This window comes from Centroberyx gerrardi, chromosome 5, assembly GCF_048128805.1.
Source record: "Centroberyx gerrardi isolate f3 chromosome 5, fCenGer3.hap1.cur.20231027, whole genome shotgun sequence".
NCBI classification, from domain to species: domain Eukaryota; kingdom Metazoa; phylum Chordata; class Actinopteri; order Beryciformes; family Berycidae; genus Centroberyx; species Centroberyx gerrardi.
The window spans coordinates 16,351,971-16,377,859 of NC_136001.1; the positions used below are offsets into that span (position 1 = coordinate 16,351,971).

General features: G+C 43.5%; 2 protein-coding genes across 5 annotated transcripts in view; one reads left to right on the top strand and one right to left on the bottom strand.

Moving 5' to 3' along the window:
* The window catches only part of megf6b (multiple EGF-like-domains 6b), a 51,555-nt gene extending 41,477 nt beyond the window's left edge, over nucleotides 1-10,078 (top strand). The window contains exons 17-38 of the mRNA XM_071895215.2: nucleotides 111-245; nucleotides 428-562; nucleotides 771-896; nucleotides 1,017-1,148; nucleotides 1,613-1,741; nucleotides 1,866-1,997; nucleotides 2,295-2,423; nucleotides 2,546-2,674; nucleotides 3,050-3,178; nucleotides 3,286-3,414; nucleotides 4,263-4,391; nucleotides 4,561-4,689; nucleotides 5,186-5,314; nucleotides 5,646-5,777; nucleotides 5,917-6,045; nucleotides 6,187-6,315; nucleotides 6,933-7,061; nucleotides 7,253-7,381; nucleotides 8,024-8,152; nucleotides 8,285-8,413; nucleotides 8,527-8,655; nucleotides 8,978-10,078. Coding sequence (XP_071751316.2) covers nucleotides 111-245; nucleotides 428-562; nucleotides 771-896; nucleotides 1,017-1,148; nucleotides 1,613-1,741; nucleotides 1,866-1,997; nucleotides 2,295-2,423; nucleotides 2,546-2,674; nucleotides 3,050-3,178; nucleotides 3,286-3,414; nucleotides 4,263-4,391; nucleotides 4,561-4,689; nucleotides 5,186-5,314; nucleotides 5,646-5,777; nucleotides 5,917-6,045; nucleotides 6,187-6,315; nucleotides 6,933-7,061; nucleotides 7,253-7,381; nucleotides 8,024-8,152; nucleotides 8,285-8,413; nucleotides 8,527-8,655; nucleotides 8,978-9,042 — 2,792 coding nt within the window. The 3' untranslated portion in view covers nucleotides 9,043-10,078. The remainder of the gene's footprint in view (nucleotides 1-110; nucleotides 246-427; nucleotides 563-770; nucleotides 897-1,016; nucleotides 1,149-1,612; nucleotides 1,742-1,865; nucleotides 1,998-2,294; nucleotides 2,424-2,545; nucleotides 2,675-3,049; nucleotides 3,179-3,285; nucleotides 3,415-4,262; nucleotides 4,392-4,560; nucleotides 4,690-5,185; nucleotides 5,315-5,645; nucleotides 5,778-5,916; nucleotides 6,046-6,186; nucleotides 6,316-6,932; nucleotides 7,062-7,252; nucleotides 7,382-8,023; nucleotides 8,153-8,284; nucleotides 8,414-8,526; nucleotides 8,656-8,977) is intronic.
* Nucleotides 10,079-10,480: 402 nt separating this feature from the next.
* kcnab2a (potassium voltage-gated channel subfamily A regulatory beta subunit 2a) overlaps nucleotides 10,481-25,889 on the bottom strand; it is an 85,954-nt gene continuing 70,545 nt past the window's right edge. For all 4 annotated transcript variants that reach the window (XM_071895188.2, XM_078283428.1, XM_071895184.2 and 1 more), the window contains 10 exons: nucleotides 23,274-23,318; nucleotides 22,727-22,771; nucleotides 22,417-22,460; nucleotides 22,001-22,087; nucleotides 20,482-20,567; nucleotides 19,084-19,204; nucleotides 18,172-18,266; nucleotides 16,652-16,772; nucleotides 14,922-15,010; nucleotides 10,481-13,613 (listed from right to left, as the gene is read on the bottom strand). In XM_071895188.2, coding sequence (XP_071751289.1) covers nucleotides 13,524-13,613; nucleotides 14,922-15,010; nucleotides 16,652-16,772; nucleotides 18,172-18,266; nucleotides 19,084-19,204; nucleotides 20,482-20,567; nucleotides 22,001-22,087; nucleotides 22,417-22,460; nucleotides 22,727-22,771; nucleotides 23,274-23,318 — 823 coding nt within the window. In that variant the 3' untranslated portion in view covers nucleotides 10,481-13,523. The remainder of the gene's footprint in view (nucleotides 13,614-14,921; nucleotides 15,011-16,651; nucleotides 16,773-18,171; nucleotides 18,267-19,083; nucleotides 19,205-20,481; nucleotides 20,568-22,000; nucleotides 22,088-22,416; nucleotides 22,461-22,726; nucleotides 22,772-23,273; nucleotides 23,319-25,889) is intronic.

A 25,889-nucleotide genomic window follows, 5' to 3' on the forward strand; every position in this document is an offset into this window, starting at 1 on the left:
ACATGACCCATACGTTAAATTGCAGCATTCTAATAAATGCATTAAGATCAGACTTGGTGAAAACATTCTAAGTCTTCTGCGTCTCTTTTCCTTCTTGTTTTCTCCCCCAGCTTGTCCCAAGTGGGCCTTTGGACCAGGCTGCTCTGAGGAGTGCCAGTGCGTCCAGCAGAACACTCTGGAATGTCACCGTCGCCATGGCACCTGTGTCTGTAAACCCGGATACCAAGGCAACACGTGCAAAGAGGGTGAGCACACTAGCAGATAGCTGTGTTATTTATTATTTACCTTTATTTATTCAGGGTAAATAAAGGTCACGTTCATCATGAGGTATCAGATGTAGCGTAGGTCATGTTTTGCTCTGAAGAGTTACATGTCTTGTCTCCATCTTTGGGTGATAACTGAGCGTTCTGTGCTGCTCCGTCTCTAGAATGTGACCCGGGTACCTATGGGGCCGGCTGTGAAAAGAAGTGCACCTGCCTGCCAGGAGTGTCTTGCAATCATGTGACCGGGGAGTGCCAACGAAAATGCCCTCCTGGTCGCCGTGGAGAGAACTGTGATCAAGGTAGCTGGCCCTGTACAAAGAGTTGTACCTTTTGTCACTGGGGCTGTACCATTTGTACCTTTTTGTCAAAATGTTAGTCTGTACCTTGTTTTCTCACATTGTAGATCACATGCAGAGGGCGTGCTTTTTTTCATGTCACGAGGCTCAGTGCTGTTCAGTATTTATCCTCGCTTGTTGAGACTAATCCCCCAGCTGTGTCCTGTTGCAGACTGTCCAGAGGGACGGTTTGGTACAGGCTGTGCCCTCCCTTGTAACTGTACCGGCGCCCCGTGTGACAAAGTGACCGGGCAATGCAAGTGTCCGGCGGGGACATCAGGAAAGCACTGTGAGAACTGTGAGTGTATACACATTTTTATTGACAGCTTGATTTTAAATATTGCAGAAATACCACCTTTTGCATGATGATGATGAAAATAATATTACAGTTGATCGTAATGCACAATCTTTGCCGCAGTGTGTCCGGAGGGCTTCTGGGGTCCAGGCTGCAAGGAAACCTGCCCAGCCTGTGAGAATGGCGGCGTGTGTGATAAACACAACGGGTCATGTAACTGTCCCCCAGGGTTCATGGGCAGACTCTGCCAGAACTGTGAGTATCCGCAGTATCCGTGGATTTGTAGGAAAGTTTCCATAGCAACATGCATTCAATCGTCAACCAGCTGAGGTGAATCGTAGCACTGTGATTGTTTTGAAAACTGTGGTAGAAATCATACAGTGTGGTAGAAATCATACAGTGCTGTAGTTTTGACAAGAAATAGACCAAGATGTTAGAAGATTAATGAGTTGGTTTTCTCCTGGACCATTAATCCCAACGTTACCCAGCCTATAAATACAGTCCTTCAGCAGCCTGAAAACCACCTCAGACATATTTTCACTGAGAGAAAAACAAATGTTATTCCACTTTAAACAACCGTTGCTCTCAAAAAAACCCACTTGATGGCACAATCACAACACTAAAACTGTCATAGGAACTCGCTGTGCTTTTGTGCGTCTGGCGGAGTGAGTTTGGGGTAGATTACTCTCCGGGTTTTAAATCGTTCTTTCCTTGTGTAGCATGCCCGACTGGACGTTTCGGTCAGGGATGCCAAATGAAGTGCGTGTGCGAGAACAACGCTCGCTGCCACCATGTGACTGGCCGCTGTACCTGCGCCCCTGGCTGGACCGGGCACAACTGCAGGAAAGGTAAAGTACAAGTGAATCATGTAAGAAAACCGAGACTTTGACGTTTGAGACTAAATATCTGATACCAAAAACACCAAATGTCCCCGGTGATGTCCGACACACACTTTTGATGTTTCCATGGCAGCCTGTGATGCGGGGCACTGGGGAGCGGACTGTGCTGAAACCTGTGACTGTAGGAATGGAGACGGCAGCTGTGATGCCGTGACTGGCCAGTGCAACTGTGAGGCCGGTTACACTGGAGCACGCTGCCATCAGAGTATGTGGTTATGTTATTTGTGTTCTGGGTTTTGTTAAGGGTCCCAATGTTCATTCTGTGTTATATAATAATGTAATATTCGATTATCTAATACAGTTTAGTCTTTGCTTGTCATCTTGATTTTTTTTTGGTTTTTGCTTTTGTTTGTTCATTATTTAGTTTATCACTGTACCTCCATTTTATCACTCCAAACTAAACTTTTTTTTAAAAATAACTCAAAGCAAATGACTCAATGTAATTTTAAGCTTCAAATCACTGGTCCATTTGTCTAAGTTGTGTCTCATGTGAACACCTCAGAATGCCCAGCGGGTATGTTTGGTCTTGGTTGTCGCCATCGGTGTCAGTGTGACAACAAGGCAGCGTGTGACCATGTGAGCGGAGCCTGTACCTGCCAGGTGGGATGGACCGGAACCTTCTGTGAAAGGCGTAAGAGAAGCTCCTTGGTCATATCTCAGTGATACCCATACAAAAGTCAAAGCCAAATTCATCAGTTTTATATACAGCGTCATGCTAGTAAGAGGTAATCTTTCCATGTTTGTGTGTTTCAGCCTGTCCGCAGGGTTTCTATGGGCTGGACTGCCAGGAGAAGTGCTTGTGTCTAAACGGCGGGAGCTGTAACCACGTCAGAGGGGAGTGCTCCTGTCCCGCTGGCTGGATCGGTCCGTACTGCAACCTGAGTGAGTGACAGACATACCACAGATCTTTTAAAATTACACGGATAATCTTACGCTGCCATAACTCCAAGAGTTATATGACACGCCATGAAAGGAAGGTGGGGACAGAGCCTGGTGGTTCATATCAGGACTGAGTTGAGTAGAAGCATCGTTGCACCAACACCATCTTTGTAACACTGACTTACAATGGAACAAAAACACACTTAGTTTCAAAGTTATTTGGGACAATCCAGCACAGAAATGATCACACATGAGAAAGTATTGACTTGATTTTCCCCATGGTATGGCCTGTATCATTTACCAAGACGCTGGAATTTCCACTTTTGATCAACAGAGTTCATCAAAAGGTAATGATATTGTTTGTCTCTCTCCTGGCAGCGTGCCCAACTGGTTTCTATGGGGAAGGATGTAACCAAACCTGTAGTTGCCATAACAATGGCATCTGCCACCCGGCGAGTGGGCAGTGTGTGTGCACACCAGGCTGGACTGGGCCCAACTGCACAGAAGGTGAGTGTACAGAGCATAGAGCGCAGTGATACAGGTGATCTAAGCTGCACAAGAGTTAAATGAGGGGTCACAAGATTATAAAGACAGTTTTGTCTGTTTTCTCCCAGAATGCCCCTCAGGCTTTTATGGCGCAGACTGTCGCCAGCGCTGCTTGTGCCAGAATGGAGCTACCTGTAACAAGACCAATGGAAAATGCACATGTGCCAAGGGATGGATGGGCACAGCCTGTGAACTGGGTAAGTCCAGCAACACACACAGACAGAGATGCTGTGAGGAAGCGTCTCCATGTATCACTTAACCACACATACAGTGTAATCTGACATTTCTACCCATACTTATCAATTTCTATCCAAACTCTCGGATTGACAGACTATCACATTCAGTAATAATTAAAAAAAACTTGATATAAGTCTAATCTTGCTGAAAAACATCAGAATTTTTGAGATTGGAAAACTAGAGTAGTCTGGACAGAAATGCCGAAGAAAAACATTACCTGAAATGTAACCATTTAGAACAGTGGCCTGTGGTTGTTTTACTGCGTTCAGGAAATACATTAGTCTGAGTTTAATTTGCTGCCTTAGCTCATTTGTTTTTGCCTAAAGTAGAGTTATTCCCTGGCAGCGTGTGTGTTCGCACCACAGACAAGTCTGCTAGACCCCATAGTCTGCTCTGTAAATGTCTCAGTCGACCCCGCAAAGACATTCTGGCTCATTCTCCCTGTGCGCTCCACATCACACACTATCCTCCCTCTGTGCCTGTTACAACCTTTCCCTGGGCGCACCATGCCAGGCCCGGCCCCCTCTTCAGGCTCAGGAAACCTCTAATCCCGCTGCTGGAATGTTCTTTACCCTCCAAACTCTGTGTCTGCCACCTTTGGTTGCCAACTGTACACTAGGTCCAACTGACTGCAAATTATTGGAAAAAAAGGTATTGCTGTCCTCAGCAGAAATGTCACAGAGCAAGTTTCCCTTTAGTATGTGGTTTCGTATCATGACGTCTCTGTTTTCTTTCTCTTGTCTTGTCGTGTGTGTGTGTGTGTGTTTCTGCTTTTTGTCCTTGCGCATGCCGCTGTATGTTTACACAGAGTGTGTGGCGGGCCGATTCGGGGCGGACTGCCAGCAGAAGTGTGAGTGTGAGAACGGCGGCCAATGTGACAGACAGACTGGACAGTGCAGCTGCGGTCCCGGCTGGGTTGGGGAACACTGTGAGAAAGGTAATCCAGCCTCTACTGTATAACTAAGCACAATTAACGAATCTACAGAAACTTTTACCTCATGGGAACTGCCGCACCATGGAAACTGTGCTGTTGGGATGGCAATACTTTATATTTTTGTCAAATATAACCCCTAATTTCCTCTTCTCCTCTACTTACCGCCGTCCAGCGTGTGAAGCAGGCCAATTTGGCGCAGGCTGTGAGGAGCGATGTCAGTGTGAGCACGGGGCTTCATGTCACCACCGCACTGGAGACTGCCAGTGTCCACCAGGCTGGAGGGGAAAACTGTGTGATAAAGGTACAAACTTGTTATAAGAAATGTGTCCATGTTGTAGACCGTTATACTCTAGTGACTCCTGGTGGAGGAAGTTTAGTTTGGTATTGTAACAGAAATGATGATACATTTCACAACATCTAAAAGCATCAGCAGGATTAGAGATGGAAAGCCATATTGATGATGCATTTTATTTGAATAGTGCTTTTCAGGAGAATCAAAGAGATTTTGCATGAGGAGAAAAGTATGAAATGAAAACAACAGAACATAAAAAACTGGATTGAAAATAAAATTTGATATATTAACAAAAAGTACAGTTAAAATGGACAGAACAGTCAACATCTGAACATATTGTTTTGCTGGAAAGTAGTGAATTAGTTTCTCACTTATGATAGCAGAACGTTCCAGATGACGGGGGCTGTGCTGAAAACAAACCCTGCCATCACAGGTGTTTCTGTTTGACCTGTGGCTATAAACATCTGACATTGCTTTTTTTTTTCTTTTTTTTTCAAACATCCAGCATGTTTGCCTGGTGCCTATGGGAAGGGCTGCATGCAGCGCTGCAGCTGCCCTCAGGGAACCTCCTGCCACCACGTCTCTGGAGAGTGTGGCTGTCCTCCTGGATTCACAGGCAACGGCTGCGAACAGAGTGAGTAGTGCAGAGCAGCCATAACATCCTGTGTGCCAATCCCACTCTTTCTCAATTCCTTTAAAAAGCTGGGCGTCCTGGTGGCTCAGTGGTCTGGGGCCGCCTAGGTTTGAATTCGGCCCGGGACCTTTGTCAGATGTCAACCCTTCTCTCTCCCATGATTTCTTGTCTCTCTTCACTGTGAACTCTCAAATAAAGGCTAAAATTCCCCCCCCCCCCCCCCCAAAAAAAAGCTTAATTAAATAATATTATTATACGATCATTCTTACATTCACAAGGCATCCAAAATGTATACAAACTGTAAATGTAAATCTCCCTCTCGCTCTCTCAGCTTGTCTTCCAGGAACATACGGGCTCAACTGTAACCAGGTCTGCCAGTGTTCAGAGACCAACCAGCTCTGCCACCCAGTGTTTGGGTCATGCTACTGCGCCCCAGGTTTCCATGGCCCTAAATGTGACCAAGGTACGTATAAAAGCTAATATTCTACCTCTCTGGGACATATTACATTCCATCAAGGAAGCCATCTCTTTTCATTACTGTGAGATGAGATGTCTTAAAAGTAGTAACTGTTTGCTGTCTATTTTTTTTAAACTTTTTTTAGTGTGTGGAGAGGGTCGTTATGGACCCAACTGTGACAAAGAGTGCCAGTGTCAAAATGGTGGGAAGTGCATTCCTACCACCGGCACCTGTGAATGCCCAGCAGGGTTTATAGGAGCTCGCTGCAATATCAGTGAGTCCATCTGAAACTGACGCGGTCACTGAATAAATAATGGCATACTGTTTTTTTGCTGAGTGTTACAGTATGCTATTTGGATACTGAAATGACAGATGTTTGGTGTGTGTGTGTGTGTGTGTGTGTGTGTGTTGCCAGCCTGTCCCACTGGGCGTTATGGACCGGACTGTGCTCGGGCTGCTCTGTGTGGAGATGGGGCCCAGAACGACCCGGTCACCGGCCGGTGTGTCTGCAGGCCTGGGCGGAGAGGAGAAGACTGTGGACATGGTGAGCTTCCAACCTACTGTTCGTGCTATTGTTACACTGTGTTTATGCACGTCCACATGTCCATTTTAGTTATATCTCTGACCTCATGACCCTTATGAGACTCTCGCACAACCTCAGATCACCTGATCCTTCCCAAGTCTAGACTCCTTGACGAGAGTATTCCATTAGTGTCGTCGTTTAAATCACTTCAGGCTTCATGGTTACAGTGATGGATTATCTAACAGTTTTCAAGTCTGTGCAAGTTGTTTTTAATACTGTACAACAATGAAGGCCAGCAAATGGCTTCTTCTGAAGGTGGGAAAATAAGCGCTGATATCTCCAGCTACACTGACTGTGTACAGACACCAGCAGGGAGAATGTAAAGGACATCTAGACAACTGGCATAAACTAAAAAAAACAACAAAAAAAAACACTTTTTATGTGATGATGTTTCTATTTTCAGTATTGCATTTTTCTTTTTTCTTTTTTTGCCGTAGTCTTCTTTTTTGTGTTTCTTGTTTTGTTTCTGTCTTTTGTTAGTCTTGATTGTGAAGCACTTAAACAGGTGCTGTTTAGTTCATGACAGTTTCAGTATTGCAGCATCTTTTCCGTAGCTTAATTTGCTTGTTTGGCTCCAGGCTGTGCTCCAGGCTGGTTTGGGGTGGACTGTGTGCACCGCTGTAACTGCAGTAACGGTGGAGTGTGTGACTCTGTGACCGGCAACTGCACCTGTGGTCTGGGCTGGACTGGTGCACACTGTGACAGAGGTGAGACATTCACACTTATACTGTATATAGAATCAGTACACAGCATATTTGGTCCTTTTTTTGCACCTGTTTGTGCCAATGCTGCATTAATGATCTGCTATAGCATGCTAACTAAACCTATAGGGGCAAGTGTTCAGTTGTTAGGTGGATTGTGGCTAACTGTCTTCCTGTTTTGCTCATCTATGTGCCAGAATGTCCTGTGGGGACATTTGGTGCCAACTGCCAGCTCAAGTGTGACTGCCAGAATAACGGCACTTGTGACAAGGTGACAGGGACCTGCCAGTGTGGGCCGGGCTACTATGGACATCTGTGTGAACATGGTAAGAAGAGAGAAGAAAATAGAGAAATGCCTAGTGTTGAGGAAAAAGTTCTGGAGTCAGGTTCGTCTTACTTGAGTATATATTTATTAAAAGGAGTCTCATGAGAGGAAGAGATGCACACAGCACATAGGCTACATACACTTCTTCAAAGGAGAATAGATTTGAGCTGGTCTTTATGTATCTTCCAAGGACGCACAGAATGTGCTGACATGGGAACAGGTCACAGAAAAGGGTTACAGCATCATATGTTATGTCTTAGTTTAGAGAATCTACAGATAGTCTGGGACATCCAGGAGCCACTTGTGACAAGAGACCTCTGGCCTAGTAAGTTATGGCCCAAAGATTACAGTGAGGTAACCATTCATCATGAAACATGATGTGCATTCCCCGAGGGAGACCAGTTAAGCTGTTACATGTATGTTAAATTTTCTTCCACACCTAGAAAAATACAGACAGAAATCTGCTCAGAAATCAGACAGAAATCTGCTCAGCCCTATTTTAGACGCACAAATTGAAGCTTTTACTTTTGAGGTGTCTGACAAGTTGAACTCTAGGGCTTTACACATTTATTAATTCAGTGGGAAGGTTTTAAAACATAAAGCTCTACTGTATATCTCACGTGCCATGAACCCTCGTCCTCAGCCTGCCCTCCTGGGCTCCACGGCCCGCTGTGCCAGCTGCAGTGTGACTGTGCGAACGGAGCCTCCTGTCATCCTGCATCAGGCCAGTGTGTCTGTCCTCCAGGATACAACGGAGCCCGCTGTCATAGAGGTCAGTTAGTACACAGTCTGTAAAGTACTGGGATCATTGGCATGTTTTTGTTTTGTTGTTGTTACCAAGAATCAAACTGACTGCTGCTTATGTTTCTATTGTCTACAACCCCTTGTTTTTCCTCCTCTCAAGAGTGTGAGCAGGGCAGCTACGGCCCGCGCTGTGCGAAGGTGTGTGACTGTGAAGAGGGCACTCCATGCGATCCCGTGACGGGACGATGCCTCTGCTCCTCAGGGAAGACTGGGGCCAGATGTGACATTGGTGAGGCTCAGAGACGCTTGAATCTTCTTTCTTTTGATACTGCATGCACAAGTTGGCTCCTGTCCGGCACTGTGTAGTACAATGTGTCTGTATGTGTGTGTGTGTGGTGTCAGACTGCAAAGCTAACCGCTACGGCCCAGACTGCACCGAGACCTGCGAGTGTGAGAATGGGGCGCACTGCGACCGTCGGAGCGGCCGCTGTACCTGTCTCAACAGTTGGATCGGACTCACTTGTCAGGAAGGTAATGACTAACCAGCATGACTGGTACATGCACATTCCTGCTGTCTCAACACTTTCAGTGCCTTGTCATTATGTCCACAGGAATGGCTAGTGACAAGCCATGCTGTAACAAAGCCAGGCTGTTGAGCTGGACTGGAAGTGGCATTTTAGCTGACTTGAGAAATAAGAATAAATAAGAAATTATAGTGCTGACACCATTCGGTTGCTGTGGGAGTTTGGGGGCAGAAGTGCTGAGGCTGCACTTCTCCTTGGTGCTTTGTCTTACAGAATCTGAATCTGTGGTATATCTGCTGAGCTGGACTGACAGGTCTTTGTTTCCTCAGGTGGGCCCCCACGCCTCACCTACAGAGGCAGCAGAGAGGACTCACATCAGGACAACGCATTATAGCACCTCCGTCTCGTTGGAAGACTCCAACAAACCGGGACAGATCAAGTAACCTTTACTGAAGTGACTCGAGTGAATAAAAGCATAGAAATTCCTCAACCTCGGGACAGGAGGTGGCTGGAAGACCTTCATGGAGACGGACTCTGATGAGAATTGCAATTCCATGTTTGAACCTGAGTTGGACAATGCTTTGTGCGTGCTTAGGTGTCCCTTGAACTGTGCAAGTTTGTGGTCAGTCAGTCGACTCCCGCCTGGCCTCAGCCCGACCCGTCACTGGTACGTTGCCATTGCCCTTCCTACTGGTCAAAAGGGAGCTACTTCACTCAGCCTCGTCCTAAACAAAAGCTTAAGAGTCTTCAGGATAAGAATCATTCTTCCAAAAACCAGGAGATCCATTTCACTCCTCTTAATAAGATTGTGGTTTTGTTTAATGTACTCTAAGTATTTTGTGTTTATTTTGTCTGTCTGCCATGAAATGCCTTTTGCAGGTATGTAAAACAATCAAGTATGATTACCGTATGTATGGAAATTGGTGGTATTGCTGGATATGATGCCACGATGTCTCAAACAAGAGCAATTCATTCAACCTCATCTCATTATATGCATCACTTTCTAGTGCTATGAAGTTGTTTCCAATTCTGTACAATATGAAGTAATATCCTGAAACTAATGGTGCTATGGTGCTTTACTGTATTGTGCAATTTAATATAGCAAAGCACATTCCTGTTTACTAAATGTGCTTTAATGGACAGCTGGAACCGTTACAGTTCCATATGAATCAGTGTCTAATGATTGCACGATTATCAATCACCTGTGCAGCAGCCTCATCCAAGGTAAAGTGTCCTAACAGTTTTTGTTTTGAATTTGTTTTGTGTGTATAAATTGCTTCTTCATATTTATATTTCACAGTTGTATACAGTTGAATATACTGCAAGTTTTAAATGTATCATTTCTTGTCCACTGGAGAGGGGAGACTTTGCAACTCTGCCAAACCCACAGTAAAAAAAAAGGCGTTAAACTCATGAATGATACCAATAAAGACAGACACATTAAGGTGTTATTTACCATTCTTATTATTTTTTCATTGTCATTTCATTTTCATTAAAGATTGAAGCTGTACATCCTGTCTAAATTCAGATTCAAGCACAGTGCAGTTAGCAATGCCTGCAAATGAAAATTAAAAAAAGAAAGAGAAAAGGCAGAGGTGATCACAACCAGAAATATATACAAAGGTCAAACTATGTACAGAACAGGAGATATCAGACTCTCACTAGGGCGTCTTCACAGAGTGAATTTAGTCCACCATCGCATTCAGTTCAGATCATTCCTCACAATGCATACACAATACAAAGAAATTGCTTCTTTTGTCAGTCTTAACATTGATACAATATTAACAGAGGAAAATGCAGCATGGTGAAAAAAATAAAAACTGTTCTTCTTCTCTCTACTACATTAAAGGCTCAAACATAAAAATATATTCTCTGTATAACCTAGGACCTTCTATGAAATAAGCTATATCTGTCTGTGGGTCTGGTTTCATTTCTGAACTGGTCATTAATATCATGTTAGAACAGTAATCAGGACCTCTTAAAGCATGATTTTTCCATAAATATTCCTCCTAGGCAGGTGAGGGCACCAGATAACTAGACTTTAGCCTTTCTATGAAGCTCTTGAGCATTAACACTTATTTCTACAGTGTGCATAAACCTTTTACAGCATTACCCGGGGGATGAGTTTCACACTGCTGGATCTCTTTTAGGTAGGTCAGTGCTAAGCCCTGTGCACTATGGTGTGAAATACAATTGATGGTGCGACAAAATGCACAAAAATACCATTAAAGTGTCTAAGGATTTTGCTCCTGACTTTGTCAGAATTTCTGAGCTCTTAACACACATCTCTAAAAAATTACTCTCCATTCCCTGCTGATGAAAATATTAAGACACAGGAACTCTTCACAGACTAATGAACTAAGTGTTCTTTGCTCATCTTTTTTTTTTTTCTTCTGAGAAAACAACATCGGCATATGCCTCTTTAATTCACTCAGACATACAAGACACAGCAAATAAAATGTACACAGGGATCAACCGATACGACAGGCTAAAGCAAGGGATCAATCTATTTTGTCCCCCCCCCCCCCATACGCCCACCCACACATACACACTTACACAAACATGATCTACACCAGTGACACAAATGACTTTGCTGTTGTTAAAAAATCACCTAGAATTTTAACGAAGCATAATTGTATACCTCATCTGCACAAATCCCACACTGTAACGTTCGTTTTGATTCTCTAGCTCTCCCCTCCACTTTAACTGAGTAGCACTTACATCTCGCTCTTATCACCACTCGCACTGACACCAGTTTCCTTAACCTGTATTCGCTTTAGCTAAGAATGAATATCAGCTGTTAGTAAAGACTCCTTATCTACATGTGTTAGTAGCCTAAGCTGGGTAGCATCACCTTGCTTGTCCCATATGCAGGTTGGCTGAAGAGGGTCCATGCTCTGAGGATGGATCGCATGCTATCCACTTGTGCTTTAATCACAGTAAGAGAGCACCCAAAAGAGAAAGAATGAATACCGATATAGGGCAGCGTCAAATTTTCTTCAGTGTGCGATAATACTTCTGAGATGTATCAGATAACCTGCCACCTGAAACGAACCTTATCGATCCTAAAGCAAATAGTTGTACTATGCATACTGTATATGAAGGACGTATTTGTTAAGCGTTATAACAGCATGGTCAAGTGAGGATATATATGGAATAAAGTCCATACCATAGATAGATAGCAAGCTGGATAGCACATGCTTCAACATGATTTATATAATCTTGCAGGAAGTGACGTGTGGTCAAAGAGATGCGCGGAATATCTTTGGCTCAAGCCACGTGAAATGTCACCGGGTCGGACGATGAAGTCCTCCAGCGTCCACACATGAAAGAAAGACATACAAGTAAATACGACCTCCTGACCATGCGTACACCAACACATGCCTAGTTAGCTTCTACCTAAAACTACCTGCTCCGTTCCCTGAGCTACTGACACTAACCTATTAATTTAACACGCAACCCCTTGCTCCCATTGGGGAGGAACAAATATAAGCTGTACTGAACCACTTCAACCAGTCTGTGTTCCCATATGCCAGGGACATGAGGCCAGCCGGCCCAGGGCAGCTGTCGCGCTGCGGTCTACGCCAGAGCCCACTGCACAGTCTGATGCAACTGTAAATAAGGCAAAAATACTTGAACACAATTTGATCAAGGAGAAATTTCCATGAGATGTTGACCCAGCACTGGTATGACCACTTTATCATGTAACACCCCACCCTGAAAAGAGAGAAGAGACTGGGTAGCACAGTGAAGTAGGACACTACATTTGATTTAACGCAGTCTGTAGTTCCTACTATAGGGGATGAATAAGTAGCTAATCTCTCCGGTGGCAGATGAGTCGCCCTGACACAACGGCCTGCACTCTTGACTCAGCAGTGCGGATGGTTCACTGAACACGCAAGTTAAGGACAGGGGGCAAGCCTCTCCAGCAGAGGGCAGGCGTTCACCCTTATCCTCTCAGTACTGTCACACAGCAGCACCCATGCAAAAAGGGTGGGGGTGGAGGCTCTGCCATGCTTAGACAGCAGGAGTGTCAGAGCATCAGGCTGGACAGAACCACTGCCAGTGAAGGCTGGGTAGAAGAGAGAGAGAGAGGGAGGGAGGAGTGGGAAGATGAGCAGAGGGAACGGGATTATGGAGAGGGATCTGGTCTCGGGGAGGCGATGCAATTCTATAGTGCAATGACTGTGTGATAAGATTATAGTAATACCCATCCTCTCACCTCCTTAAAATAACTCCACCATTATACTGACAATACTAAAGTGCTGATTGTTTAAGCCTGCGAGGAGGCTTGTACACTGATAATGTAGACAACACAAACAAACAGCTGTTTCAGAGAGAAACCTTGACAGAATTGTACAGTACACAGGTGTTTGTAAACAGAACTTCCAAGGAACAAATGCATGGCTATGGTACATGTGCAACAGAGTAGTTCTTGTATATTCATACAGTATAAACTTAAATCTTCCTTTTGTACGCATTCAGTTTTTAGAAAAAAAAAAAAAAGCAAAAAGAAATAATATCTGGCTGCCAAGCAAGCGTGTGCTTTATTTTTTTTAAAAAGGTATTTTTCTTCGGTTTTAAAATACGTTCAGCTGAATTGAATGTATAACTGATTTAACTATGAGCGCATATCCCTAACCTGTCTTTCGTGTCAATCCCTTCCTTCCCTGTGGAGGTGACTTTATTTTTTTCCCCCTATTCTCATCGTATCCCTGTAACTCTAAATGAGGTGCCCTGGGTGGCCGAGGTGTGGCCAGACTCATGCGCCAGGGTCTCACTCAGTAAAAGCTCAAGCAAACAGAGGATCAGGCAAAGGTGGGGCGCTGCAGCTGCAGCCCGGTGCGGCCCTGCCGGGCGGGGCTGTGCCACGCGTTAGGAGCGGTAGTCCTTTTTACTGTACGGCTTGTTCCCTAGGATGCTGTCCACCTCATGTGTGATGGAGGATGACAACTTTGGAAGAACCTGCGGCAGGAGAGAAACCAGAGTACAAAGACAGTAAAATATATTCTCAGCACTTGTTGGGAGCGCCTTTAATTATTACCATTCAGCTATCTATCAGTTGGTCCCTCTGGTTTTCTGTGATTCCATGATAATGAAAAACAAAACATCTCTGCAGTTGCCTATTGTCGCCTCTAGATGTCACTGAAGTTCGTCTTCGTTTAATCACAGTCTGGCTTGCAGCCTCAATTCCCTGTGCAACGCTCGTCAAGACCCATACAGCCACCAAATCCTATTCCTTTGGTAGCGTTTTTATGATTTTATATATATATATATTTTTAACAAGTTGGTTATGTGTAAAGATGATTTATTTCTTTTGATGCATTTATTAATCCATCAAAAATAAATACATAAATTAAGATAACTCAAGATGTTCTGTCTGCATTTCATGAGAATCTGTAAGTACCATAAGGCAGCGGTTTCATTTCACTATGATTTAATTCCCAATAATAAAAAAATATTCTAATTTTAAGTTCTCTCACTCTCGCCACTTCTATCTCCCCACATTATAGTGTAGACATATGAACAATGTGATACTGAATCAACAAAATCACCCTGTACTGGTTCCCTGGGAAAGAAATATTACCAAATGAAGCACCGCGGCCAAATGTGTCTATTTGGGTAGTCTGCCACATAAAAATGTTTGGGACCCCCTGGTGTGAGGAATAATGCAGAGCCCTCTGGAAATGTGAGCATAGCATTTCAGAAATGAAATATCAAATGTGCTCAGGGAGAGGAGACATATAGAATGCACACGTCACACACACAGCAGGCACTTATATAAACACACACATGAGCATACACAAAATATATTAAAACGCACACACACACACACACACACACACAGAATCATCCAAGAAGGGAGAGGAATGGGAATGCTATTCACCTCAGGCCAGACATAATGTGAGGAGAGAACATAAACCCCCATTGGTTTGAAAATCCCATTAAATGAGTGCATCTTATCAGGAGAGGAAGCAGTGGCCCTGAGCTTGCCTCCAATCCCCCTGGCGACTGATACTCCGCTGACCTTATTAACTCGTACAGTAAAGCACCCAAGCATGCAACAGCAAACTGCCCAAGAGGCCGTGCTGTACCCAGGAGAGGAGAATGCCATTATGGATTGTTAGGCATGAATATGGACCAGGGGAAACGGGTCAGGTAACATTTTCTCTAATTAATCGACAGTGAGCCAATGGGTTGTCAATACAGTCGCACTACTGAACACCAAACACAAGTTTACACACACATACATAAACGATTTTGTGGCCTCACCTGTATTGCTCCTATGTTCTCCATCAGCTGGTCGGTGTTGGATGCCCCTAAAAGGACAGAGCTCACTCCCTCGTTCCGTAGGCACCACGCTGTAGAAGACCGGTAAAGAGCAATGACACCCCTACCACCACTAAACACACACACACACACACACACACACACACACACACACACCTACAACATCCCCAATTCAAACACAAACACACACAGTGCAACAGCTCTCCAACAATACTTCACAAATACACACCCGTCTTGATTCTTCCCATCCCAAACGACAATCCCTACACTAGATACACACATAAAACATGTAGGCTACTGCCTTTCCACCACCATGAGATAACAATGCTGTTCACAAACAATAAAATAATAGCTTGACATGAACCCTGCACACACGCCAACACGCTATAGATACTATATGCAATAAACATGCCTTTCTATAACCTGTTTGAACAAACCAAAGAACCGTCCCTGTTCTGTATGCTATTATAACTGTGAGCTGTATATACGTAGCAGCAAAACTGTATGCTATTGCATTTGAGGGAAATACACTTGTAAGCGGATTACAGCATAAAGGGATGGAGAATTTTGTTGTAAAAACAGTGGGATTAGAATTCTACCGAAGTGGGAGAGGAACACAGGAATATGGCCAGATCCCGGCCTACAGCTGAGGGTCTTCCACTGGATTAGAAAAGTCAACGCTGACGCAAGAGTGGAGCTTCCCTTTAGGCCACTGGGATTGCTGCAACAAAAGCTACTATCTCATGTCATTCACAATTCACTACCGCATCTATTAACTCTATTCTCCCACTTACACCACAACCTAATTCCTAAATTTACCACCTGCTCCAGGATAACCAGGCCTCGGGATTACGCCAAAGGGAGGGAACAGTATTTCATGTTTAGTTTTTATTCAATATCGCAACGCAGGAGTGATGCAGAGTGGCACATGGTACACATAAATCGCCTGCGCTGCCTACAGGAGTGCCAGCAGGATTTATGGTAATTGGGGGAGATGACGGTGTCCACTAATGGGCCGTGAAACCTAATCTTTGACAGTGCGTTACTGCAAGGCTGAAAAATCTGCCCTGATATGCATTGAGATAGGTACGGAGTCCCAGATTTACTCTGTGCTTCCTTCATCTCTGACGCTTTAACAGCCCTCCCAGGATTGGGAATCTCTGGAGTTGCTCATTCCCACTTTCCTGCCCGGCAGTGAATCAATATTAGCCACTCACTGGATTTATGTTTGGGATGCCATTTTTCTGCTGACACAGTAAACTCCCAAATATAGCACACCCATACGTCCGTGAATATCAGAGACCTACATACACAAACATATAACTCATTCACTACATTCCATATGTTGATATTTAGAATATTACTTTCTTAATTAATTAATTAAAGGGGCTGCGCCAGAGACTTACTGTATGTAGGAGGAGATAATTCTATCGATGTTGTTGCAATTCCTACTGGTCCCCAATAGAGGTTGATAAAAGTTATAGATTACTTAATGTCCTTTTAACATTGTTACCTTTCATTTTCTCCTCTTAAAAACTACAGTATAGTCAAAACACAAGACACACACGAGACAGCACAACACACCAACAGGCAAACCCGACAGCTGCAAGAGCGGCGGCGACCTCAGCCCGCCGTGAAAGAGAGCGAGCGGAGAGGCAGAGGGACGGACAGACAGACAGAAAGAGAGAGAGCGGCAGAGTGTATCTGCGTACCGATGGCGAGTTGGGGCAGAGTGCAGCCCAGCCGCTCCGCGATTGCCTGCAGCTCTTTCAACTTCGCCTGCTGACGCCGGCCCTCCTCGCTCAAGATCTTGTCCTTCAACCACTGGTAACCCTGTCAAAAACACAGCACACCTGCTCAAAAACACAGCCCTGCTCACACTGGTGCGCTGCGGCTCCTGTGTCACCAGGGCCTGTTTTTAAACACGTGACTCTGTCTCCTGCCGTCGCCTCAGGAAGGCGACTCTAGCTAAGCTTTCAAGCTACATCCACACAAAAAATAAAAATATGTTTTAGGTGTATTATTAAAATTATAAAATGCTATAAAAGAAAAATCGTTTTTTGATCTGCACTGAAAAAGTCCATTCCTCTACCTATTGAATTTGCTTTTATGTGTGTAAAGAGTCAAAACAGTAATCTTGATAACTGGATGTCAGAACTAAATAGCATCAAGGATCAGGGATCATATAATGATTCCAATATTAACAAATGAGAACCAAGAAGATTAATCACAGTTAAATAACCAAAAGGAGCAAATACCACAAACATCCACAGGCAACACTGTACTGAACAATGGGTATCACATTCCACACAAGCCGTCGAAAGGTACTGCACAACACCAAAATGGAGAGCTAGTTTCATGAACCAGGAAAGACTCGGGTCCACAGGGTGCAACTCCACACTCACTGATACACAATCTACAGATACAACATGCCACTCCACCACAAAGGGATAGATTAATGGATTAAGTAATATGTTATCTTACTGTAGAGGCTAATTTGGATATTACTTATTTTTGTGAGGATTTAGACTTTTGAGAGATGGAAAATAAGTGGTTGCTGATGAGACTTTCTGAGCTCATCCAGCACTAAACTTAAATATTCCACTGGGTTTCTTCTGAGTGCTCGCTAAATGAAATCATGAAAAGTGTTTTTCCTCACCCAAAGCAATGACAGTAAGCAATAATGTATATATAATAATAATAATAATAATAATAATAAAGTAATATGGGTGTTTTGTTGCCTTATGCTTAGTGCAAAAAAAAAAGTCATTTTCAGTTCACTGGGTGTCACTATCCAAGCGGGATAAAAAAATAAATAAATATAAATAAATAAAACATATTCACACATATCGTTACAGCTCTTTGTATATGCATTTTTGTGTCCACGTATATAGAAAGTGTGTGTGTGTGTGTGTGCTTGTTGAGTGCGAGCACTAAAATGCATTGAGCTGACACTAGCCAACAAGCAGTGTCAAACAGCACTGCTTGGGAAGTACGTACACAGTGCATGGCATCAACATGGCACTGAAAACACACAAACATATCGAGGGGACAACAACTTACAGAACCTGAAAGGCACAAAACACATACAAAAAACAAAAACAATCCACTGTGACAACCAGCAACCAGTAAGGACAAGGGACACAGAATAGGGACACAGGGCAGCAGCACGGACGACTAGAGGAGGAGATATACACAGAAAACAGGGAGAGGGAGGGGCGGGTTCGGCTACCTTCAGAGAGGCCCGAGAGTAGGCAGGCACCCTGCCGTCGTATTTCCCTGAGATGATCCCACAGGCCAGTGGTGACCATGTCATGGCCCCCACACCTGAGGACAAAAGTATCATTATCATCATCAAAATCATAATCATCGACAGACCATGACTCGCTTCCCCAAAAGGATTGTAGTCTTAAATTCAGCTTTGCTTATTTGGCTATAAAGGAAGAAAATTGATCTTAGTAATGCTGGGTTCTAACTGCATGAGTTTTAGCCTGTTGGGTCTGATTCTTCCTTTCGAACTGGATTATAAGATCGGGCTGAGTCTTTGCTGACTGATATGGGGGCGTCGGTGGAGATGATTGACATAGCTAATCTTGTAGTGTGAGAAAGGTTAAGGACTAATCCTAACCCTAACCCCGACCTGGAATTTGTTTGACAAGGACACATTTGACAAATTTGGACAAATCTAGATGAACTCCTGTAGTGTGAGATGGACAATGACACAAATCTCTTACAGAGACTTGCAATAGTGTCGCTGAACCCCATTACAGAAGATTCACGCATGTGATGCTCATTTTCATCAAATAGGTGATCCCTAATCCCAGTTTTTCTTCAAGTTTGTGTCTGTATGACAGAGCGATTAGAAATCTTCTCAAATCTGTTGTTTAGTGTGAAATGCTTTGTTTTCACAGTCTCTTAGGATTTTAAGTTGTATAGCCTGTAGGCAACATAAGGTGCATTTGCAAACGTCATGTCTTAGTGTTGTGTCATTTAAACCAAGCCCCAGTTGCAGATCAAGTCACATTTACATCCTAAACTCCATCCCACAAGTTCAAAAGATTGCAGTCCCACCCCTCTCTAGCCCTACCCTAAAGCAGACCTGAACCAATCCCCCATCCCCAGCCATAAGTCCATCCCTACTCACCTATCTTATGGAAGAGCTCAGGTAGCTGCACCTCCACCTTCTCTCTCTGGAACATGTGGTACTCAGCCTGCTCACAGATGGGCGGGATCTGGTTGAACTGCCGTGCCACAGAGTACGCTTCCTACAAGAAACAAGGAAGTAGCAAGAAATAGGGTGATATACAGTGCTCAGCAGTTTTTAATGAAACATATACAGGCAACACACCCGAGCAACAAATTGATCTACACAGTCAAAAATCAATTCAGATGATTCAGCAACAAGGCGTTCCTATATGATTAAAAGGAAAAATCTTGAGGAAACACCTTCAGCAATGTTGGCAATTCATGCTGCCCAAAACGTTCTGTGTATCACCAGGCCCGGATTAACACAGTGTGGTGCCCTAGGGTGACCTCACTTGAAGTGCCCCCCTCCTTCCACTTGGCACGCAAAAAAGTGAAATTTACTATTGCAATAAAGATCATAAATTTACATTAACTTAAACTATACAGGCTCAACACACATACTACAGACAAATGTAAGACAGTGTACTAACCAACAAATTACTTTACACCATAGATTGACTTGAATTTCCAAAGGCCTGAATGAAGACTAAATGCCAAACCATTACAGAGCATGACTAAAAAAAAATCATAAAACTAGAAGGGCACTCGGAGAGCGCAGACCTCCGCCAAGGTTCGTGCTATTATTGCTTGTTCGTGAGTCGGATCCGGATCCGCTCCAAAATGTAATGGGTTCTTCCTTGGCCCATGCTACACCCTTCCACGAAGTTTCATGAAAATCGGGCCAGTAGTTTTTCCGTAATCCTGCTAACAGACAAACGGCACCGAAAACATAACCTCCTTGGCGGAGGTAACAAAAAAGAAAAAAAATCATTACACAGACATCTAATGCAACTTCAGCACCACGGACAAGGCCCCACATACCACTAAATAAGGCAAGCTCAATAACTGTAGCAAGCAGTCACTTCAACAGTTGAAGCGCCAGGTGAGGTGATGTGACAGTGGGAACTGCAGAAGGTGAAAAGCAGCAGCACATTGAGACGATGTATTCAGGCATGGACTGGGTCCAGACCAGCCCACCGCTATCACCTACACACCAACCACGATTCTTTCTCTTTATATATCCTATTCTTTTTTAGTATAAAAGGTTAATTTTGGCCGTGTATGCATTCCTGCCAGAGAGTAATATATAAAGAAAATATGACAAAACTTTTAAAAGTATAATTGTGGTTTGAATGCTGTGTGGTGCCCCCCCAACAAAGCAAATTGGCTTTTGCCCCCGGGCACTCGCCCGATGCCATATATGGATAATCCGGCCCAGTGTATCACTGCTTTTAGTCAGAGAAGTTTTGGACACTAGACTCTCAAAAGCGGTCTACACAGATTCATTCAGTCTCACCATAATCTCCATAGGGCTCCAACGAGATGTTCCCCAGTACATGGCCATGCCTTGGTTTATCACATGGGTCATCGCCCGCACCGTCTCTGTAAACACAAACATACACAAAAGTCAAAACACACTATAGACACTATAGACTGCAGTCTTTAGAGGATGGCCAATGTTATGAGAACCTACAGTATTGTGTATCTCAAGTGCTTATTCAAGGGATTTATTTGTTATTACAAGCAATGTATCTTATTATTACAAATCCAAATGGACTAGGGAATTCAGGAAAGATTGCAGAAGAGCTGCTTGTTAATGCTAACGCGTGATTGATTCATTCAGATGAGTACGACACCCATTCATAACAAGATGGAATAGTACAACATTAAGGTAAGAATGTACATTTGATCTTCAAGAAGCTGCAGGGGGACAAAGAAAGAGCCAATTAAAATTAATAAGGGATGACAGGCATACTTGCACCAGTTCTAACTTTCTTGGCCAATTATGGGGAGAGGGAATCCTCAATCATAAACTAAGAGTCTTCAAAAGGCTGACACGTAGGTCTACAGCTCATGTAAGCACACAAGGGTTAAAGAAATCTGTCCAGTTCTCAAAAATGAAAAATATCTTGGAAAAGTTGCTACCATAGAGACAAAGTGAGTCATTTTCCATGGTTGTGCGATGTGTGTGTGTGTGGTTTTTTTTAGTGTTTTTTTTATGTGTGACACTGGCTAAGCTTGGCTGAATGTCACGCAGAGATAATTCTTTGGTTATTATGTTGATCCGTCGCATCACTGTATTTTAGTTAGGGGCATTAGGCAGGAATTGCCTTTACTGCTTGCCCACTGGCCATTTGTGACCAGTGTGTGACCGCCACACAAAGCACAATGAGAGGGAGAGAGGGATAAAGAGGGTTTCTTTAAGTGGACAGAGCTTTCCCCTGTTCGCTGTCCTTTGGCTACTGCCAGATTAAAATATACCAGATGGTCACACTACTGTTGTTTCGAAGGCATAGACTCAAATCTGTCCATGCGAGCTGTGTGAATTATGTGCAATCTTTTAAAAGGGCAGATGGGCAAAAGAATCCCCTCGCAGACACCTACATCAAAGAGCACCAACTACTTCTGACTAATAAAGACTGAAGTAATGTGACAGAGGCGGAGCCACAGAGGATATGGTCCCTGTAAGGATAGCTTCGAAGCATCGAGGGTAGCAAGCTGACCTCTAACCTGAGTCTGACCCAGAGAGAAACTCTGACATGGGAGCAGATGGATACTGTGTGTCACCAGCTGAGCCCACACACAGTTAGCACTCTGCCATTTAAAGGTCTCCAGCATTCGTCTTCAACCTCATTCTGACTGACTGTGGAGGTGGAAGCACCAGGACAACATGCAGGATTTAAAAATAGATTTTTTTCTGTTACAAGAGAAATTTATAAGAAAAACATGTTTAAGAGCTTCTGAGACAGCAAGAAAAAAAGGTGGTGATAATTCAAAAACAAGACAGGCTAAAGCAGAGACCATAGAGACTTTACCTTCCATAGGCGTATTAGGGTCCGGTCTGTTAGCAAAAACCACATCAACGTATTCTAACTGCAGTCTTTCCAGGGAGGCTTTTAAACCTAGAAATAAGCACAACAGTCACAAGTTCATGCAAGAATAGTGGTCCTCTCTTCTGATCTCTGTTCAATTCCTTACAAGAGCCCAATCAATATACTGAAGCTGAAAAATGACTACAGAGGATTCTCAAAACAATGCGACAATACTATGGCACACCCAAAAGCCTGAGTTTTCTCAGCAACTCAGATAACCTCAAGAGCATATCAATTATTAAAGTGAGGCCTTGATTCCCTGGAGCCAAAGTGACTAATTAGGAAGTATTTTGTTGATGCCGGGTCAGCATTTAAGTTCTCCCGCTGTCCTTGGTATGATCTACATCACTGTTGCTTACCTTCTATAATGTGTTTTCGGGATAACCCTCTTTCAGTCTCTGCTCTGCAAACAAAAAATACAGTGCATTAGAAACAATTATCAGAAATGGTACAAGATATGTTATTACTGTTGTATTATATCATATGTTCATTGAGAAATACGATCTAATTCATGTTTCAGCTCTACTGAAAGTACCTGACAACAAATCCATTTGGATTACACATGATCCCATTAAATGGAACATTAGATACAAGCCGAGGGAAATTATACAGAGGAGCATTTCTCATTTGCACACGCCAGATGAAACAAATCAACCAGATGAAACTTACTTTCCACCCCAAAAGATCTTTGTTGTTATCACCAGACTGGAACGTCTAAGAATGGAGAATGAAAACACATCAGTTACAACACCTGCCACACACAGAAAAATAATAGCAAAAAGGCTTAATGCCTACGAGTTGTTACTATCTGAAGGTACAGGCTGAGGTCTAGAATATACATGAGCCTTATATGTACCAACAGGTAGGATGAATAAGCCTCACACATCCTCCTATGCCAGAACTCAGCCAGTGCCAATGAATGAGTGTTGTAGGTGTACAACTTGACAAGGCTATACAAATGCCAATCCAGGACTGAAAAAGTAAAAGAGCCAGGCACTAGAAGTTGATCCATTATTCAGTATCTTTGAGGAGGGACACATGAGTGCAGGCATGGCACGGCCGTCCGCATTAATCTTTTATCTCCCTACCTTGCCTTTCCAGTTCATAACGCACTGTTCCTTTCCAATATGTGCAAGGAAAAAGATGATACAAGATTAGGGACACCGTTGGGACGGAAATTAAAAAACACCCAACTCAATGAAAATAGGCTCCATACCTCCATCCTTTCTTCTTTATGATGTTCCCAAGCACCACCTCTGCCCTGCAAAACAGACAGAGAGGAGGCAAGATTAGATTAAATGGAGATAGTCTCAACACATGACTGTCTGGGGGTTGTTTTGAAACCCTGAATTAAAGAACACAGTACAACTCTGCACATATATAATGCATAAGGGAGCTTTCATTGAAAAGAGCACCTGTCTAGGATTGGTCAGTGTGAAAAGGCTGCCAGGGCAGAATCAGCAGGGCTTAGACTGGGCTGTGCTATGTAGCCACCATGTCACTCATTAGTAGCCACAGGGGTGCCAATTATGCCCAATGTGGGGCCCATTAGGGATAGGGCAGAACCTGTCAGTGGGAGGTCTCAACACTTCTCTCACTGTAACAAATAAATGAGATGCCTCCATGTAAGTTTCTCAAGCAATGTTTATATTTGAGTGACCTGCCCAGGTAAATTAATAGCCCACCAAGTGAAGTTTGGTGCCGTGATGCATGAAGCTGCCAGTTCTTGCTGATGTAGTTTTCAAACAAACAAGATTTAATGCTGCCAAGCGCTAAAAATGTGCTAGTGAACTACAATGACCATAATTCATTGCACCTATGACGCAGCGCATCTGTGCTCCTTTGAGTCGTGGTGTGTCTGTGCCGACACAAACTGAATCGAGAAACTGTTTGAAGCGTAGCCTCGATAATCATATGGCAATTTAATAGCCAGCTAATGTTGCAATGCCATTAGCTTATACTAGACTGAGATACTTTAGTGCCTGAAAAAATGTTACTGGGCTCGCTAAACGAAACATCAATAACAAAACGTCAATAACCCCCGCTTTCGACGCTGCCAAAGTAAACTGACAACCTGTGGGAAACGCAGTGTAATGCGGCCTCACTGCACTGAACACACATAGTAGAAGTATAGGCTCAGTTATCGATCCCTGTGCCTCCCTCAGCTCTTTACTCTCTCTTCTCCCTCCCACCTCCCATTTTTACTTGCACCACCTGTTCCTTCCCTCACCCTTTCTTCTGCTCTCCCCCAGGTACCATCTCCATTATCCCTCCCACTCTGCCCCTGTATTACTTTTTTCTTGAATCTCCCTACTCTGTCTGGCTGTGTGTGTGCCTGGTACAGCGTGCTGATCTGAGAAACAACGAGAGCAGAGCAGAGTAGGGCTGTACTACTACTAGATGTTACAGACCGGGTGGCTGGACCCACATCTTCTTCATGACTAGAACAAAAGCAAAAGCACTCCCTTAAGAGAAAAGCACAATAATACAGTATATGTGTCTCGCACACACTCACACACACCCACTGCACTATGCATAGCTGCTCTGAAATGTGAGTACTTTGAAAGCCTTAATGCTGAATCTATACTTATAGTAGATGCCATGCCTTAATTCAGTATTATTCATGGATTCATAATATTCTTCTACTTTCAGATTTCTCCATAATTATCCTAACAATTTGTCACTGATTTCACACAATATCATGCAATTACTATGCATCTGGAGCAAAATGTCTAAGCCTGAAACATAATGGAGGAGATTGTGTTATGCCAATTACTCACATACTTTTAAGTGCACGGACGGCCGTATGCGTTTGCTGATAACAGCTGCTGCATGGTATAAAATGAAAATTGAAGCAAAACATGTTTATTTGTTATTTATATATATATTCTGAGAGACACTAGCTTGTACACTGGAATGTGTAAGCTAGTTAAGAATAACAATCAATATTTAAATATCTCCATTTATTGAATGTTTTACCAGAGCACACATATACAGGCCTGACACAATCACTGCCAAACGCTTTGCATGAGCAGAGCTACGACTGTGAGCACAGCTTACAAACCCTGTTTATCTCTCAAACCTCCCAGTACAGAATCAACATTACAGCAGGGGATTCAAAGTCAACTGTGAGGCTACCAACACCACTTCACGTTCACTGAGCCTGACTGATGAAGGAACTGCAGTATGCCAGAACAAAGTGATTCACATGAAGCCTCTTTACATTCTGATGTGCAAAGTGTTTGATTTGTTCTACTTCTGTGCATGTGTGTATGTGCATGTGCGTGTTTGTGTGCATGTGCATACCATAAGCTTCTCAGCACTGCTTTGCAGCGCAAGCTGTCAGGATTAACACCTGTGCAAGACATGCAGAGTTGTGACATGCTGTCACAGCCATTTGCACGTGCCTCACAGATTTGTCCTTTCTGTCGATCTGTGATCTTTGCTATGTGATATCATGAAGATCAGGGTCAGTTTGTAATCCTTGTGTCAAAGATCATCCTTGTGTCTGTTTTTATGGCCCCATCATAAAACTCAAAGTCAAACAGTGTTGAAAGCTCCCCACAACAATGGAGCGTGTAGTAATGGAAGTTTACCAGACAGCAGCTGCTGAAGCAGTAGGTGGGAAAGGAGGAAGACAATTAAGATCTCCTTTCCTGTCTTTTTCTTTTCTTTTGATTTGTTTTTATGAGAAACTGGCACCTACGGATATCTCCCCAAACATATTGGCACAATGAAACCCTAGAATATTCTTAGGAAGATTAAAAAAAGACTTGCTGTTAATCAGAGATACTGTTGGCAAAGGATAATCCCTCAATCCATCCAAGCTACT